The sequence below is a fragment of the Macaca mulatta genome, chromosome 13 (genome assembly GCF_049350105.2).
Source record: "Macaca mulatta isolate MMU2019108-1 chromosome 13, T2T-MMU8v2.0, whole genome shotgun sequence".
In the NCBI taxonomy this organism is placed as follows: Eukaryota; Metazoa; Chordata; class Mammalia; order Primates; family Cercopithecidae; genus Macaca; species Macaca mulatta.
The window spans coordinates 62,591,765-62,611,410 of NC_133418.1; the positions used below are offsets into that span (position 1 = coordinate 62,591,765).

General features: G+C 41.5%; 1 protein-coding gene across 4 annotated transcripts in view; it reads right to left on the reverse strand.

Moving 5' to 3' along the window:
• Positions 1 to 15,672: 15,672 nt before the first annotated feature.
• COMMD1 (copper metabolism domain containing 1) overlaps positions 15,673 to 19,646 on the reverse strand; it is a 239,766-nt gene continuing 235,792 nt past the window's right edge. For all 4 annotated transcript variants that reach the window (XM_028832450.2, XM_028832447.2, XM_077959511.1 and 1 more), the window contains exon 3: positions 15,673 to 15,898. In XM_028832450.2, coding sequence (XP_028688283.1) covers positions 15,788 to 15,898 — 111 coding nt within the window. In that variant the 3' untranslated portion in view covers positions 15,673 to 15,787. The remainder of the gene's footprint in view (positions 15,899 to 19,646) is intronic.

Below are 19,646 nucleotides of genomic sequence, written 5' to 3' on the forward strand. Positions count from 1 at the left end.
ACATTGCCAAACCACAATTTGATTCATTGAAGTGGAAGTCCCTAGTTAGAGGCTAGTTGGTTTCTGATTGGTAGTTTCTAGTTAGAGGTTAGCAGGTTTTGACTGTTATGCTTAAGTTTTGTTTTCCTAGGCCATAACCATTCACTTTGAGTTGGGTTTTGATTTGCTTAGAAAGGAACCTAAGGCACTACAGAAGTCTCAGTCTAATGGCCTCTCATTTATTTATTTTTTATTTTTGAGATCGAGTTTTGCTCTGTCACCCAGGCTGGAGTGCAGTAGCGTGATCTCAGCTCACTGCAACCTCCGCCTCTTGGGCTCCAGCGATTCTCCTGCCTCAGCCTCCCAAGTAGCTGGGATTACAGGTGCCCACCACCATGCCCAGCTAATTTTTTTATTTGTAGTGGAGACGGGGTTTTGTCATGTTGGCCGGGCTGGTCTCAAACTCCTGACCTCAAGTGATCAGTCTGCCTCGGCCTCACAAAGTGCTGGGATTACAGGCGTAAGCCACTGTGCCCGGCCTTAATTATTTACTTTAATACCAGGTAATTTTTAGTTGTGCCCGTCTGACTTGGATACAACTAAACAAGCCAAGAACAGTGCTCCTCAAACTGTAAGGTTGATTTTTAACATTTCTAATTCATCACAGACCGATAATTTTGTAAAATACAAAACAAAGTTAAATACATGCAAAATACAAGCCCAAACTTATTACATTTAATAGACATACTCTGTGAATTTGCTGTAAATGTTTCTGAACACTTACCCTGAAGGTATGTACTGATCTTATCACAGAATGGCAGTAAAACAGAGCAGTGGCTGTTACTCATGAAGGCACAGCTGAATCATTTCCAGAGTTTTTCCTAACTACATGTGCCGGCCCTTCACTCAGACTCTGATTCAGCAGGCCTGGTGTTTAGCAGATATTCCCTGGGGGATTCTGATGTCCATCCCTGGTTAAGAACTACTCACTGCTCTAAGATGTTACCAAAGCCATTTTCTATCTTGGTGCAATTCAGAGAATCAAAGTCCCCTTTCAGAATTCACTAAAACCAGTACAGGATGAGGGATGGGGGTGGCAAAACTACCAAGGAATTCAAAGATGCAACAGTTGTCCTCTCTAACATCTGCATTACTACCTGATGTGATGCTATTTCAGTCTTTTCAACTTAAAAATTTTTGTGTTTGGTTCAAGGACAGAATCTCTGAACAGCAAATTAGAAGCAGTCAAAATTGCATTTAGCAGATAATCACTCCCATCTAAGATGACACCTATGTTATGTTTCCTCCTGCACAGCCTGGCCTTTGTAAAAATTGGCCATCTCCTGCATTCTGCATTTGAGGGATTCTGGGAATAGTCCACACCCCAGAAAAATAGTGCATCCTTAACTCATCCCAGAGGATAGTCAGCTGGTGGGGCAGCCAGTCATTTTCAGGAAGAAACAGCCTGGGAAGAGAAACCACTCCACCTTTTGATATCAGGGCCAACGTGACAGGTGGGGAGATGAGGGATAACCCTCACAGGAAGACTCCCTAGAAACCTCAGTGAGAACAGAAGTGCTGATGAATTCCCTCCAGAAAAATAATCCAGTGACCTCAGTGTCCCAACAGAGATGAGGACCAATAGGATGCTTGTGAAAAAAATGACGAATAGTCAGACTGAGCCAAAATGCAATTTATTTATTTTCTTCACTACTCCTAGTAATTAGTTTTTATTTGTATCACTGGTGTGTGTGTGTGTGTGTGTTGAACTGACCCTACCACAGTGTTAAATCAGTAATAGGGTTTGATGTACACAATGTATACTCTTTTCTCTCAGCCCCAGTTCTTGAAAGGTATGTTCACATAGCAGGTGCCCAATAACATTTGGGAACATTCCTCCCACTTCACTCTCTAGAACAGATTGAAAACTTCTTGATGGACAGTTATTTCCAGGCTACATCAAGGGCTGCGACAAATCAACATAAAAATACCAAAAGAAAAACGGCCAGGCGCGGTGACTCACACCTATAATCCAGCACTTTGGGAGGCCAAGGCAGACAGATCACCTGAGGTTGGGAGTTTGAGACCAGCCTAGCCAATATGGTGAAACCCCATCTCTACTAAAAATACAAAACATTAGCTGGGTATGGTGGTGTGCACCTGTAATTCCAGCTACTCGGGAGGCTGAGGCAGAAGAATCGCTTGAACCTGGGAGGTGGAGTTTGCAGTAAGCCGAGATGGCGCCACTGCACTCCAGCCTGGGCAACAGAATGAAACCCTGTCTCTACAAAAGTTACAAAAAGTTAGCTGGGCATGGTGGCACACACCTGTAGCCCCAGCTACTTGGGAGGCTTGGGATGGGAGAATCACCTGAGCCCAGCAGGGAGGTTGAGGCTGCAGTGAGCAGTGATCGCATGCCACTGCCCTCCAGCCTGGGCAACAGAGCGAGACCCTGTCTCAAAAAGAAAGAAAGAAAGAAAAGAAAACCAGGCAAAAGGCAAAAGACCATTTCATGGAAAGGGAAATAAAAATAGCAAAGACATAAAAAAAAAAACGCTCAATCTCACTAATGATTAGGAGAAATGCAAAAATGAGTTTTTGACTCATCATACTGGCAAAAAAGTATATTACCAGGCACTGACAAGGATAAAGGGAAATACAGTCATCGTTGCTTAACGACGGGGATACATCCTGAGAAATGCATCATTAGGCGATTTCATCATTGTGTGAACATCACAGAGTACTTACACAAACCTAGATGGTAAAACCTACTTATATGGTATAGTTTATAGGCTACAAACCTGTACAGCATGTTACTGTACTGAATATTGTAGACAACTGTAACACAATGGTATTTGTCTGTCTAAACACAGAAAAGATACAGTAAAAATACGGTGTAAAAGATAAAAAATGGTATACCTATATAGGGTACTTACCTGAATGGAGCTTGCAAGACTGGAACTTTCTCTGGGTGAGTCAGTGTGTAAGTGGTCAGTGAATGTGAAGGCCTAGGACATTACTGTACCCTACTGTAGACTTTACACTATACATTTATGCTACACTAAATTAAAAAACTTTTTCTTCAATAAGGTTAATTTAATAAATTAACCTTAGTTCACTGTAATTAACTTTTTGACTCTCTTGTAATAACACTTACCGGAAAACACAAACACACTGTACAGCTGTATAAAAATATTTTCTTTATATTCTCATTCTGTAAGCTTTTTTCCCATTAAAATTTTTAAAAATTTATTTTACTTTTTAAATTTTTTTGTCAAAAACCAGGACACAAATACACATTAGCCTAGGTGTACACAGGGCTGGGATCAACAATATCACTGTCTTCCACCTCTACATCTTGTCCCACTGGAAGGTCTCCAGGGGCAACATGCGCATAGAGCTGTCATCTCCTATGATAACAACGTCTTCTTCTGGAATCCCTCCTGAAGGACCTGCCTGAGGCTGTTTTACAGTTAACTTTTTTTTTTTTTTATAAGTAGAGAGTATAAATGATAAAAAGCACAGTACAGTAAGTACATAAACCAGTAACACAGTCACTTATTATCAAGTATTATGTATTGCACATAATTGTATGTGTTATATTTTTATATGACTGGCAGTGCAGTAGTTTGTTTACACCAGCATCACCATAAACACATGAATAATGTGTTTATGTACAACTACATCTTAGACACTAGTGATGGGAATTTTTCAGCTCCATTATAATCTTATGGGACCACTGTCACATGTCATCTGTCATTGACTGAAACATCGTTATGCAGAGCATGACTGTAGATACTCTCATACATGGCTTGTGAAAGTATACATTGGTTGGGCTACTTTAGAGGGCTATTTGCTAATATCTATATGCATTCTGAGTTGGAGAGATTCTGAGAACTATGCTGGAGCCACTTCATACCAGCTAGCAGAGCTGATTGTGCATTGATGTCTCATTAGTAGTTTGAAATCGGCCATGGTGGAAGAATTCACACAATGGAAGTTGGTAAATGCTACAAATCAGCCCCACTTCCTCTTTTTGGAAGACGGGTTGTTAAACATTTATTCATATTCTAAAGTCTATTTGACAGTGTCTACAATTAAAAAAAGAAAAAGAAAAAAAAAAGCACATAACCCATGATACAGTATTCCTGTTTTCTAAGATATATTTGTACATGTAAACAGGGAGGCATGTTCAAGGACATTCACAGCAGCGTTGTCTGCAATGGAAAACTGAAGACAACCTAAAAACCCACTCATTGATAGTGTAAACCAAAAAGCATCTGAGACAGGTCTCAACTGATTAAGATGTTTATCTTGCCAAGGTTAAGGACCATGGCCCATGATGCAGCCTCAGGAGGTCCTGAGAGTATGTGCCCAAGATGGTTGGATTGCGGCTTGGTTTTAGACATTTTAGGGATACAGAAGTTATGGGTAAAGACATAAATCAATACATGGAAGGTATACATTGGTTTTGGCCTGGAATAGGGGGACATCTCAAAGTGGGAGTTGGGGGCTATTTCTAGGTCACAGGTGGATTCAGAGATTTCCTGACTGGCAATTGGTTGAAAGAGTTAAGCTCTGACTGAAGAGCTGAAGTCAGCTTGAGTTATGGTAAGGGGGGAATGTTTTGGAAGCCAAGGTTCTTGTCATGTAGATGAAGCCTCCGAGGAACAAGCTTCAGAGATAATAGAAGTGACAGTCTCTTATCTGACCTAAAAGGTGTCAAACTCCGTGGAAAAACCTAGTAGAGGAAGGAGATTCTCTAAAAAAATGCAAATTTCCCCCACAAGGGGCAGCTTTGCAGGGTCATTCAAAATATGTCAAAGACATACATTTTGGGGTAAAATACTTTGATCTCCTTCAGGGCCTGCTGTCTGTCATGAGATGTTATATCAGAATCAGGTTGGATTTGATCTTATTACTACAAAGAGTCTGTTTTGTCGGTCTTAAAAATCTCTGTTTTAATGTTAATGCTGGTCAGCTGGGTCTAAACTCCAAAGAGAGGAGAGTATATAATGAGACCTTCCTCCTCTCTTCCAGTCATGGCCTGAACTTCTAACCACCCCTCTTCCTGTCATGGCCTGAACTTTTTCAGGCTTTTTTGGGATCCCCTTGGCAGAGGAGGTCCATTCAGTTGGTTGGGGAGATTAGAATTTTATTTTTGGTTTATAATAGGAAACTCAAAAACAAGAACCTCCAACCTATTCTAAATGGAACACTATGCAGCAGTTAAAATTAATAAAGTACATTTATATAAACTGTTGGGAGGAAAAACTTCTCTACCAATTTGGTCCAATTGGTCAGCGGCCTGTGAATCAACTGACAATAGACAGATTAACAGGAGAAAAATGTACTACATATGCAAAAGTACACTGAACAGAGTAGCTCCCAGAATAGCTAGGGGGAAAAAAAATCACATAGCCATAAAAGAGAATAAAATCATATCCTTAGCAGTGACATGGATGCAGCTGGAGGCCATTACCCTAAGCGAATTAATGCAAGGACAGAAAACCAAATACCACGTTACAAGTGGGAGCTAAACTGTGGATACTTATGGACATAAAGATGGCAATAATAGCTACTAGGGACTACTGGGGTTGAAAGACTAACTACTGGGTACTACGTTCACTACCTGGGTGACAGAATCATTCATATGCCAAATGTCAGCATCACACAAAATACCCAAGTAACAAACCTGCACATGGACCACTAAATCTAAAATAAAAGTTGAAATATATATATATATATACACACACATATTTCATATATATGTGGAACATATTTCATATATATATGGAACAGCTTACTACGGGGGGGGGGAATTATTTAGGACTTCAAATGATGGAAAGTTCTATCTGTTGGGGCTGTTACACTTTTTTTTTTTTTTTTTTAAATATCCCAGTGCCCAAGGTCAATGCCTCCCTGACTAGAGACCTCCTGGGAAGGGGAGGGTTGGGGCAGATGACGTTGAGTAAAGCTCTGCTTTAGTCAGATGTGGGAAGTTCAGATAATATATTTTTCTGCATCTTCTGTAGCTCAAATGTTTCTACTTTGAAGTATTCTGTATACCAGTTTGGTGGGTTGCTGGTCTCCAATACTAACATGAAAGTCTCCAGACATATTGCTGGGGGGAAAAGCAATCTGCAGGACAATACATAATGATTGCACTGATGTTACAGAAATACAGAAAACAATACTATAAATATGGACATATATGCAAATAGGTAACTATCACCAAACAAACAAAACAAAACAAAACTAGAAGGAGACACAAAGTGACAACAGAGGTTGGGAAGTGGAGGAGAAACCCAGGATTGATAATATTGGTCAAAGGAGATTTTAGCTTTAATTATAAATTAAATGCTTCTCAAGGACAATATATATGTATATTATTTGTGTAGAGTGAAATCAAAATAACTCCTTGAAGACAATGTCCATAAGCCTCCACCTAAAAGATCAAGAAAATGGTCAGGGTTGTGAGCTCCTGAGATGAAGGCACCTTCTTTCTTCTTTTTGAGACAGGGTCTTGCTCTGTCACCCAGGCTGGAATGCAGTGGTGTGAACATGGCTCCCTACAGCTGTGACCTCCTAGGCTCAGGCAATCCTTCCGCTTCAGCCTCCCGTGTAGCTAGCACCACAGGCACGTGCCGCCACGTCTAATTTTAAAAAAAATATTTTTTGTAGGCTGGGCGTGGTGGCTCATGCCTGTAATCCCAGCACTTTGGAAGGCTGAGGTGGGCAGATCACCTGAGGTCAGGAGTTCAAGACCAGCCTGACCAACATGCAGAAACCTGTCTCTACTAAAAAAATACAAAAATTAGCCGGGCACAGTGGCACATGCCTGTAATCCCAGCTGCTCAGGAGGCTGAGGCAGGAGAATTGCTTGAACCCGGGAGGCGGAGGTTGTGGTGAGGTGAGATTGTGCCATTGCACTCCAGCCTGGGCAACGAGAATAAAACTCCATCTCAAAAAAAAAAAAATTTTTTTTTTGTAGAGATGGGGGTCTTACTTTCTTGCCCAGGCTGGTCCAGAACTCCTGGGCTCAAGTGATCCTCCTGCCTCAGCCTCTCAAAGTGCAGGCATTACAGGTGTGAGCCACTGTACCTGGCCAGAATCACTTTCTTATGCCTGGATTACAATCCTCCCTTCTCCAGTGGGCCTTGTGGACAGCCCTACACTTCTCCTCCAGGGCACTCTGGACCCTTTGTGGTATATCAGGCCAGATTAAGACCCTTTAGAAGCCCCTGAAAAGATTATGATTCTCCTCTCTCCTTTGCATTTGTAATTCAAATTAAAATTCTGTGAAAGTAAAGAAATCCTACAAAGTTCTGATTTTTCCCATTAATAACTTTGTTAATCTTTGGATATTTGAAAAATATATTAAGTTTCTCAAAAATTTTTGGCTTAGCTGGAGACACATGCCTAATTCTAACTTACTGGGTAATTTAGAACCTGGCACTGTAAGGGTAAAAATAGAACCAGCAATTTTCAGTCATTCCCTAAAGAGAAGAGAAGGACAAGATAAAAGAATGGAAAGACGAGTTTAAGCACTACTAGCTTTCTCAAACCAGCATCTTAACAACCATGAACACAATTAATTGGCTAAACTTTTAGGTGCAAAACTAAGGATGGCATTTGGGTTATGAAGAATGGCACAGGCTGTGGTTACCCCAGTAACCACTTTCTCCCAGGACTCACTCAAGGCAAGAGGGACTTGCTTGGTCCTGTCCCTTCTGTTATGGTTCCAGGAGTGGTTGCCCAAAGGGGCGGCAAGTTGATTCTCCCAGGAATGGGTCACCAGTGAGAGCTCTCAAGTTATTCAGGGACCTTCAGAGCCAAATTCCCCTAGCATTTTGTTCAACTCTTCCCCATGTGTACAGGGACAAGGAAGGGTTTTGCATTATCCTTTCCCGTTTATTGAAATTATATCTATAAGAACTGATGAAGAGAAGTGTCAGTTTTTCCATCTGTCTCAGGGAACTGGGTGGGCCTGATAACTCTCCCACTACATGCTCCTGGCTCCAGATTATCTGGTTACTTATTTTTAAACTTCCCGATTTTAGGGGGAAAGATTTTTCCCTAAATTCCCTATAAATGATAATTTGAAGTGGTGATACACCACCCAGCAAACAGCTGTATCCACAGTTTTAACGGTTCATATAAAGTAACTTACGAAGTGACTTGTTTTCTTTCAATTCAAAGGAGGTCTAGGGAAAGGCACCATTCATTCATTCAAGATGGGGTCTCACTATGTTGCTCAAGATAGTCTTGAACTCCTGGGCTCAAGGATCCTCCTGCCTCAGCCTCCTGAGTAACTAGGATTACAAGTGTAGCAGTTTGAAAGGTACTTTCTTGGTCTAGGTGGTCTGCCTGCACCCAGATGATTTGAAGCCTCACCTCTAGTCCCACCCTGGCCAGCCAAACCAGGTCAGCCTGGGGCTCCAGGAAAAAATGAAATGTTACATGGCCTCACTTGCCTTTTTCTGCTATTCACAGGATGATATTGGTTGATAGTAAATATAAACCTGCTGGGTTTATATTTAATAAATAAATAAATTTATTATTATTATTATTTAAAAAAAACCTTCATTTCCTCTGGCAATCTGCTTGGGGACACGCACATGAATATCATGGGAGAACAAGAAAACGTTTCCTTTTTGTGTTCTCCACTTTCCCTTCCCTTTCCAGAATCTAGGACCTGGTGATTCCCTTCAGAAGGCAGGAAAGCAATTCCTTGAAGAACAACAGCCGTCACCTTCCTTCCCAGTTGAGCCAGAAAGGCCCCACAGCTCTGCCACGGATGCTACAGAAAATGCTCCTGGCCTCAACTCTCCAGGCAGGAAGACTTGGGGTTAGTTCAGTTGCACAGTTCCACGACTGTTAGCAGCCACTGGTTTCCTTACGCCAGCTATGTTTAGCTTTGTTTGACTATTTTCCATGGGAACACAACTGCATTAGTGTTCCTTTTCTCAGTTCTCCATTTCAAAAATTTTTATTTATTTAATTTCTGAGAGAGGGTCTTGCTCTGTCACCCAGGATGGAGTGCAGTGGCACAAACACAGCCTCACTGCTGCCTCCACCTCCAAGTTCAGCCTCCTGAGTAGCTGGGATCACAGGCATGCACCACCATGCCTGGCTAATTGTTTTATTAGTAGAGACAGGGTCTCCCTGTGTTGGCCAGGCTGGCCAGGAACTCCTGAGTTCAAGCAATCCTCCTGCCTCGGCCTCCCAAAGTGCTGGGATTATAGGTGTGAGCCACCATGCCCCAGTATCAGTTCTCCATTTATAACAACTTGTCACCAAGAACCCAAGACCCAAGCTTGGGTCAGTGGTTGTCCAGCTAGGATGAGAATAATGTGCTGGCTACCTGGGTACTGTGGACAGCCTGGAAGCCCCACGTGGCAGCCAACTCACTCATTTTGCACACTGCACCCAGAGAAGGGTGGCACTGAGTGGAAAGTGAGGCCAAGGTCATCACAAACAGCATCAGGCTCTACAAAGAGTGACAGCAACCTGAAGCACAGAGACAGGTCTAACATGGATGCAGGATGCAAGTGACATTGGGCCTCGTCCTAGCTCACATCTGCATACAAAGATCCTCACTACAGGAACTGTCATTATTTAAATGCTTGAGCAAGGACACAGATTTTTGAAATAAGTTCTTACTCTTTTGAAGGGTCTGAAAGGTAGAACATAGAGATGGAAGACAGTAGACCTGAAACTCCTTCCTGACCACAGCCTTCTACAAATCCTCTGCCCTGTCTGTCCAGATGTTTCCTCATTTTTGACGAGATGCTAAAGACTCCAAATCAGTCATTCTGAGATCCATGCCAATTGTTAGCCATGATTCTAAAAATAGCCAGAATAGAAATGATATACAATCCTCATATTTGTGCTTACTTCTTTAATATAAAAACAGTGTAATAACAGCATGAAGGAAATAATTTAATGATTTTAATTTTTCAGCCGAAAATTATTTTAAACTAACAGTTTCACCTTGTTCTGCTTGAGTAATCAAATTCATATTTTCCCCCTTGCCATCTCTCCCCCACCTGCATCCTGTGAATCAATAGAAGTTAAAACCCTAACACCAGCGGGAAACAGAAACTAGCCAAAAGCATGTAAAACAGAAACAAGCCAGGTGCTGAGGTGAGAAGATCACTTGAGCCCAGGAGTTCAGGCTGCAGTGAATAACAGTTGCACCACCGCACTCTAGCCTGGGGGACAGCGCGAGACCCTGTCTCTATATAAAATTTTAAAATATAATAAAAGAGAAAGAAAATGCCTAATTACAGTTCTTGGTGAATAAATGATGTAAATGCCCATATTTTACTACCTGCTCATGTATAGCGTTAGTATTGTAATCAGATAGTTTGTGTACCAAACTTGTAAGTTATGCCAGTTGGGACCATTTATCTAACAGGAAGCATGCCCAGGCAGGTTCCTTTGCAACAAAGGATGGTTCAATGTTGCACACAGTTGGGTTGCCATGAGAGACAATTATGACCATCCCCAAATAAGGAAAACTTGACTGCACTTAGATAAAAATTGCAATTTCTCAAATTTTGCAGTCACAACCTGTATACTCTACAACTAGAGGTAAGCTTAAGCTAATTATGTTCTATTTTAGTTTTCCCTTCTGCTGACTAAATCATCATTTAAAATATTTGAAAACCTTGGTTGTAAAGTTGGACACCTAAGAATTCAAAATAGCAATTGTCCCACAAAGCCCCATCCCTTCCAGTATCCTGTTCTTTTAGGAAAGTATTCAATTATTTCTCAGCTGATCCTAGGATTCCTTCTATATCTTGTCCCTTTCATTGGTTTAGATATTTACTATACACTTTGAGGTCAGGTGCGGTGGCTTATGCCTGTCATCCCAGCACTCTGGGAGGCCGAGGCAGGTGGATCATGTGAGGTCAGGAGTTCGAGACCAACCTGGCCAACATGGTGAAACCCTGTCTCTACTAAAAATACAAAAATTAGCTGGGTGTGGTGGCGCATGCCTATAATCCCAGCTACTCAGGAGGCTAAGGCAGGAGAATCACTTGAACCTGGGAGGCGGAGGTTGCAGTGAGCAGAGATTGCACCACTGCACTCCACCCTGGGCGACAGGAGTGAGACTCCTTCTCAAAAAAAAAAAAAAAAAAAAAAAAAAAAAAAGGCCGGCATGGTGGCTCATGTCTGTAATCCCAGCACTTTGGGAGGCCGAGGCAGGTGGATCATGAGGTTAGGAGTTCAAGACCAGCCTGGCCAAGATGGTGAAACTCCGTCTCTACTAAAAATAAAAAAAAATTAGCCGGGTGCGGTGGCAGGTGCCTGTAATCCCAGGGAGGCTGAGGCAGGAGAATCGCTTGAACTCAAAGGGCGGAGGTTACAGTGAGCCAAGATCGCGCCATTGCACTCCAGCCTGGGTGACAGAGTGAGACTCCATCTCAATAAATAAATAAATTAAAAATAAAAAAAAGAAAAAAAAAAAGAAAAAAACCACACAAAAAGATACTTACTGTACACTTCAGAAAACAGTATTTTCTAACATCTGTTTAGCATTAACTTCCCTTTAATTTCTATTTATATTGTTTTCTAAATGTTCACTCAGGTGTAAAAAAAATAACTTCAATTAATAGTTTGACATGATGTCAGCTGTTTAAGGTACTCAATGTCATCCACTGCTTTTCACCACTTTCTTGCATTTGGGGGCGAAGAGTTAAACTACTTTTTTTTAATGCTGCAACTCTTTTTGACTCATTATTAAAATAAAACTGGGGGAAGAGAGGTTATATAAAGGAAATAGAATCTATAATGGAATTTAGGCCTTTGCTGTTAACAGCTGAGAAGAACTAGAGCTTCCAAGGAAAGCCTGACCTAAGAATAAGGCCAAATCTTTTGCTTCTTATCAACACAACACTACCAAAGTCTGGAGTTACTTTCTGACTTTCTTCTGAAAGCTAACTTTTAGCTTGGCTAGACTGTTTCTTTTTCTTTTCTTCTCTCATCTCTCTCTCTCTGTCTCTCTCTCTCTCTCTCTCCTCTTTCTCTCTCTCCTTTTCTTTCTCTTTTAGAGATGGGCTCTTGCTGTTGTTGCCTGAAGCCCCAAACTCTGGGGCTCAAGGCATCCTCCTTCCTCAGCCTCCTGAGCAGCTTGGACTTGAGGCCTGTGCTGCCACACCCGGCTAACTGACAGGAATGTTTCTAAACAGACTGAATTTAGAGTGCTTATTGCTCAAGCAGGGATAGTGTCTACAAGGTCCAGTTCAGGCTGAGATTTTTATTTTGTCCCTAATTTCCTGAAATCAAAATAAAGTGATTTTAATTTAGGATCACAGAGGTAGAAAACCTAGTGGGGTCTCTGGGAACTTTATGCCTGTTTTCTCCTTCTTTGATCCTTTCTCCATGCTTTTATTGTTACCAGGGAGATGTCCTGGTTTAATGTATGTGTCCCTTACAAAACTTTCTAAGAACTTAGTCCCAGAAAATACAAAAAATGATGATAGCCAATTAGGCAAGACAGGTGGTAATTCAGTCTTATACTTTCTCAGAGGGAATACAAATTAATATGACCTTCCTGGAGAGGAATTTGGCAATGTTTATCAAAGTTAAAAACTGTGTAGTAGGCCGGATACAGTGGCTCACGCCTCTAATCCCAGCACTTTGGGAGGCCGAGGCAGATGAATCACTTGAGGTCAGGAGTTCGAGACCAGCCTGGCCAACATGGTGAAACCCTGTCTCTACTAAAAAGACAAAAAAAAAAAAAAATTAGCTGGGCATGGTGGCGGGTGCCTGTAGTCCCAGCTACTCAGGAGGCTGAGGCAGGAGAATCACTTGAACTCGGGAGGCGGAGGTTGCACTGAGCTGATATTGCGCCACTGTACTCCAGCCTGGGTGACAGACTGAGACTCTGTCTCTAAATAAATAAATAAAACTGTGTACTCCACAGTTTTGGAGTAAATAAATTTGGGAATTTATTTAAGGAAAGTCAACTCTTCTCCTAGTTCTAGCCTTTTTTCTGTACATTAGATTGATGGGCCATTAACTGTTCTTAGTAGGTTTCTGTATTTTCATAATAGACTGTAATAAACATATATACCTTTGATAATAAAAAATTAAAAATCATCAGTAAATATAAAATATACCCTGTTAGAAACAACTTGCATTCAGAAGTGCTTAGTGTTAAATGTGGGGACCACCTTCAACAACCAGTTTTTTGGTTTTCTTTTTAATTCTTGAAAATGCAGTATAGATTAACTATAGTTCTTCCAATGACCTAGGGTTTGGGAATGCAATTTTAAAAGCCCACGGCCACTCTTGTAGCTATTACTTTCATGGGATGACCTAAACAGAGCTTCAGACTATGACAATGATTTCCTCTCCTTGTGGCCCATGTGCTGTTCCTTCACACTTCCACAGACTTCCATGGGATATGTGAGTCAATCCTAAGGTGGTAGCTCTAGTTATTCCATCCAAGGACATCTGGAATCCGATTATGTGATGAGATATTCTATTGCTCCATTTACAGCAGGAGACCTTATCAAAATTCTCCTAGATTACATGACAGCAGCCCTGGGAACAGAAGGCAAGTTGAAAATAGTTTTCTTTTTTTTTTCCAAACCACATTCCTTTCTTTTTTTTTTTTTTTTTTGAGACGGAGTCTCGATCTGTCGCCCAGGCTGGAGTGCAGTGGCGCGATCTCGGCTCACTGCAAGCTCCGCCTCCCGGGCCGACGCCATTCTCCTGCCTCAGCCTCCCGAGTAGCTGGGACCACAGGCGCCCGCCTCCGCGCCCGGCTAATTTTTTGTATTTTTAGTAGAGACGGGGTTTCACCGTTTTAGCCAGGATGGTCTCGATCTCCTGACCTTGTGATCCACCCGCCTCAGCCTCCCAAAGTGCTGGGATTACAGACGTGAGCCACTGCGCCCGGCCACCACATTCCTTTCTTGAAACTATTTTTACAGTACTGTTTCAAGATGTTTTCTGAAGGGTCCACAGGGGCCACATTGAAAACCTTCTGGTTATTGTTTGCTAACTGCTGGGATGGTTTTAATCACAGAAAAAGTCAATAATTTCAGCTTGGGTGTTGGAAGAGCTTCATGAAATGTCTCCAAACTGATTTAGGAGAAACTGCTTAACAGAAGAGGACTTATTCCTGTCCTGAAACAAACTCATTAGCATGGACATATGCTGTAACCACAGACCAAGAGAACCACATTTTTTGAACATATTATACCCCAAAGGCATCTTAGATTTCTAAATATTATCAGTATCAGATGACAAAACCTGTTGAACAAGGACCATAGCCTCAATATGCTGGTTGACAGCCTCCTCCTTTGGAATATTCTTGGTGTTTGGTAACTTCTCTAGTAGGACCTAGTTTTTATTATACTAGTTTTTCTTAAAGAAATTTTTTGAAAGGGGTTTTATTTTAATGACTCAGGTAAAATTTTCTGAGGTAAAAGACCTCACGTCAATCTCAGCAGACATCTGCCCCTTCCCACGATCCTGACTTGAGGCAAGTGAAGGGAGTCCCTTTGTTGTGAGAACAATTTAGTTCTAGGTTCCAGAAAAACCTGAGTCTCAGTAGTTCAGATCAAATCAGCTGCCCCAGATTTAAGCAGAACTAATCCAAATGCCCAAATCAGTTTCAGAAGCATCTCAGGTTTTAACTGGGGTCAGGTATATCTTTTCTAGTTTAGGCAGGTGCTCCTATGCCTCAGCTAAGGACATAGCACTTTGGTCAGCCCTATATTTACATGATAAAAGCTTTTTTTCTACTTTAAAAATAATTCCTGCATGATTTATCATGTATAAATTCTTAAAACCCCACCCAGGACAAACCACTATATCAAGGATATCAAGGATTTCCACTGTTGATCCCTCTCGCCCCAATCCTATTGAATCCAAGTCTCTGGAGATAGGGCCCTGGAAGCCTGCTTTGCTTTTTTTTTTTTTTTTTTTAATGTAAATACTTTTCTCACACCTGTAATCTCAGCACTTTGGGCTTTGGGAAGCCAAGGTGGGAGGATCGCTTGAGCCCAGGAGTTCCAGACCAGCCTGGACAACATGGTGAAACCCCATTTCTACAAAAAATACAAAAATTAGGCCGGGCGTGGTGGCTCACGCTTGTAATTCCAGCACTTTGGGAGGCCGAGGCGGGCGGATCACCTGAAGTCAGGAGTTCGAGACCAGCCTCAACATGGAGAAACTCCATCTCTACTAAAAATACAAAATTAGCCGGACATGGTGGTGCATGCCTGTAATTCCAGCTACTCAGGAGGCTGAGGCAGGAGAATTGCTTGAACTTGGGAGGCGGAGGTTGCAGTGAGCCAAGATTGTGCCATTGCACTCCAGCCTGGGCAACAAGAGTGAAACTCTGTCTCAAAAAAAAAAAAAAAAAAATTACCCAAGAGTGGTGGCATGGACCTATAGTCCCAGCTACTTGAGAGGCTGAGATGATGGGAGGCTCGCTTGAGTCCAGGAGCTTGAGGCTGCAGTGAGCCATGACTGCACCACTGCACTCCAGCCTGGGTGACAGAGCAAGACTCTGAATTTAACAATAACAACAAAAAGTGAATGCTTTTACAAATACCCCTTATAACATTTATGCACACTGAAGAGTGAGAACCTCTGCACTGGAACAACTGTAAGAGTAAATGAAAGCTAGAAAAAAAGAAATCTCAGCAAGCAGAGGCGGGAAGATTGAATGCGAGGATTTAATACCAATGCAGGCACAAGAATTTTTTTAAAAAAGGTCAGCGGGGAGGGATCATGAACACCTTGGTTTCAACAACTCCAACTCCTTCATACGTCATCTTCAGTTAGGCTGGCTGATCAGTGTGCTGATACTTTCTTCTACCTCTGACAGTGTCTTCAGAATTTGGTTGACTTTGACCTCATCAAATTCCAAACACAGAAATTCAGATTCCTGGAAAACATAAAAGGCTATTTTAGAGGGAAACCACAAGATAGCCAAGGCCATCTGGCATGACCAAACTCAAAATACCCAGGGTCCCAAACCAGCAAGCCCAGCTCAGACCTTAATATCGAAGTGATATTTTACCCAGCAAAGCATATCCACATAATGCTCTAAATAAAAGTGCTTTTATGATGGTGTTTCGTATTAATAAATAAGTGGCGTACAAATATCAGATGTTCTCACTAGGAGACATATGAGAAGCTCTTCCTCTTTGTCATCTCATTTGATCCTCTAATAATTTTTAAGGTAAGAACTTGAGTAGTTTTAAAAATTAGGACCCTGAGGCACAAAGAGGTTAACCTGTACCAAAAATAAATGCCATAAAAAGGCAGAATCAGATGGTGAACTCTCAGCTCTGGATGACTCCGAAGTCTTTACTGTCTCCACAGCACTTTGGGTTACAAAAATGAAGAGAATTTTGACTGACTCTGATGGACTCTGAGTTAGTCTGGGAAGTGAGCTAACTTGGATTTAGTGGTTATGCTGGAAATTGTGACAAGTTGCTTGGGAAACATGAGCCAGATAACTGAGAGATAACCAGATCTTGAACTAGCAACAAATATTTCTGGGGCCCTTCCACTTGCTGCAAGCCAACCCTCCTCACAGCTCCCTTAAATACATTCCCTCTGTGAGGCTTCGTCGGTCAATCTGATGAAGTTAGGTAGATGGTAGATACCAAGAAATAAGATTTTGTTTTCCCCCTCTGTTATTTTCCCCCTCCATACTGGAGTGCAGTGGCATGACCATAGCTCACTGTAGCCTCAAACTCCTGGGCTAAAGCGATCCTCCCACCTCAGCCTCCTGAGTAGCTAGGACTACAGGTATGCACAACCACACCCAGCTAATTAAAAAAATTTTTTTTTTTTTTGTAGAGACGGTGGAGGGGCAGGGCTCAGTATGTTGCCCAGTCGTAAGATCTCTGAGTTATGGTAGCAGGAATTTCATGTACACTGGACAAATTCTACATCTGCATTATCTTGAGAGACAAGGATATATTTTATGTATCTAAGAGCAACTACATTCAAAATCCTTAAGAACAATAATCAAGTAATTTTAGAGCAGTATGAATCCTTACAGAGCATATAATCCAATTGCCTTGTTTTCTAGATAATTAAATTAAGCCCCAGGCATGTTAAATGATGTGGCTAATTAATGTACCTCTGTTGATGACAGTCACCAAGTCAATGTTCTTTTCTCTGTATTTTCCTCTCTAACTACTGAAAAGTATCAGAATATACCAGCCCCAACTATGCCACTCTGGCATATAGGTAATTTTGCACTGAAGGCAATCGAGACTTAACAGATGGAAAAAGAAATCTTGGAGTTTCCCTTATCTGGCCAAGAGCAGAAACTTCTAAAAAATGAGAACTGCCAGGCCAGGCATGGTGGCTCATGCCCGTAATCCCAGCACTTTGGGAGGCTGCGGCAGGAGGATCACTTGAAGCCAGGAGTTCAATACCAGCCTGGGCAATAATAATGAAACCCTATCTCTAAAAATAAAAAATAAAATAAAATAAAGTCTGACATGGTGGTGTGCACCTGTAGTCCTAGCTACTTGGGAGGCTGAGGCTGGAGGATTGCTTGAACCCAAGAGGTGGAGTGAGCCTAGCAACCTGGGTGAGACCTTATCTCAAAAAAAAAAAAAAAGAGTGAGAACTGCCATAAATCCCTCTCTGGGGAAGTTTTATGGGCATGAAAAAGATGGAAAGCTGACACCATGATGAGTCTGCACAAACCTTAGTAAAATAACTCTTTATCTACCATTAGACTCACCATATATTTAATTCCCATAATTTACCACCTTTAGAAGACCAAACCCTTTTTCCTTTGTCTAGTCACAGTCACTTCTCTCCACAATTTATCTTCCTTTGTTAAAATGGTATGCAAGCTTTCAAGTCTAACTGCCTCTTTGGGTTTTCATTTTTTTTTTTTTCTGTTAAGCTTGTATGCATACAAAATTAAAAATACTGACATCAGTAAAATTTGTAATTTTTTTTTCTCCTGTGAAACTTTTGTCAGTTTAATTTGCAGGCCTTATACACGAACCTAAGAAGGCAGCGAAAAAGTTTTTCCTCCCCTACAATACTATGGCATTTCCTACCCCCATCTCCAAAGTGATGGGGGTAGGAAAGGAAGGCCAACAAGCTTCTTCAGAAGGAGGGTGTCACTTTGCCATCAGCTAGAATAATATTCAGGAGTCGATTTTGCTGTTGCTAAGCTGCTAAGCTGAGTCTACACGGATGGCAGTGAATATCCCCCAGGGAGAAGTAAGTACAAAGGGAAAGAAGGGGCCTCCCAGATGAAAGGCTTCCAACGAGAGGGAAGGCAGCTCTCCTTGCCTACAGGAGTCCTGTCCTCAAACATGTATTTGGATAGAAGAGAAGTGCAGTCTCATATGTGAGCTTAGAAACTTTGACAAGTTTTCATTTGGTCCAAAGCAAAAACCAAGTTTAAACAAAGAAAGAATACTGATAAGTGTTCAAGCTGTAGGAGGGGTTATCTCCTTTGGGAAAGAAAAGCAAATTTATGACAAATTAGGCAGTTCAGTTGGCAAAATTCAGAACAGGTCTCAGATGTGAAAGCCTGTTCTTCTTTCATTTTCACTGAGGCCTTTAGTTTGACTTTAAAACAATTTTTTTTTTTTTTTTTTTTGAGACAGAGTCTTCCTCCATCACCCAGGTTGGAATACAGTGGCCCGATCTGCAACCTCTGTCTCCCAGGTTCAAGCGATTCTCCTGCCTCAGCCTCCTGAGTGGCTGGGATTACAGGCGTGCACTACCACGCCTGGCTAATTTTTGTATTTTTTTTTTTCAGTAGAGACAGGGTGTCGTCATGTTAGCCAGGCTGGTCTCGAACTCCTGACCTCAAGTGATCCACCTGCCTCGGCCTTCCAAAGAGCTGGGATTACAGGCGTTAGCCACTGCATCTGGCCTAAAACAATTTTTTAAACATCTGGCCTTGGACACAATAGTCTAGAAATTAGTGATTACCAGTAACTAACATATATATTAAGGACATTGATAAAAAAAGATGATGTAGCTTATATTTCACCTCAGTGAAAGTAAGTTACAGTAATAAATCACCTGGTTTTCTATTTATAGGCAAAGAGATTACCAGGAACAATATTCATAGAGATAGGAGCAACTGAGTAAAGCTTGTTTATAAATAGCCAGGATCTTTTCTGACTAAGGGATTATTAGTTTGTTGTAGGTTTCAGGACTCATTTGTGATTGGACCTCTATGTATGAATGAAGCTCAGTTTATTTTTGAGGAATGCCAAATACTAGAGAGAAAGAGTGGGCTAAATAAAGAAGTCTAAAGTTAAATAGATGTATTTTCCATCCCAATCTTCACCTTTCTCCCCTTGAAATAATAACACATTAACAGCCTTCAAAAGCGACACATAAACATACATGACACTTGAAATTGTTTACTTACAACTGTATTACCAAGGCCTACTTTCATCTAGTTATGCTATCAAAATATCTTATAAGGAATTCAAGAGCCTTTAAACTGGGGCTTAACATGTAGACATTTCTTCACATTTTGCATTTGGCTGCAGTACCCTATGGAAAATACATCTGATGCACTTGAAAATATATTTAGAGGCCGGACGCGGTGGCTCACGCTTGTAATCCCAGCACTTTGGGAAGCCGAGGCGGGCGGATCAGGCGATCAGGAGTTCGAGACTAGCCTG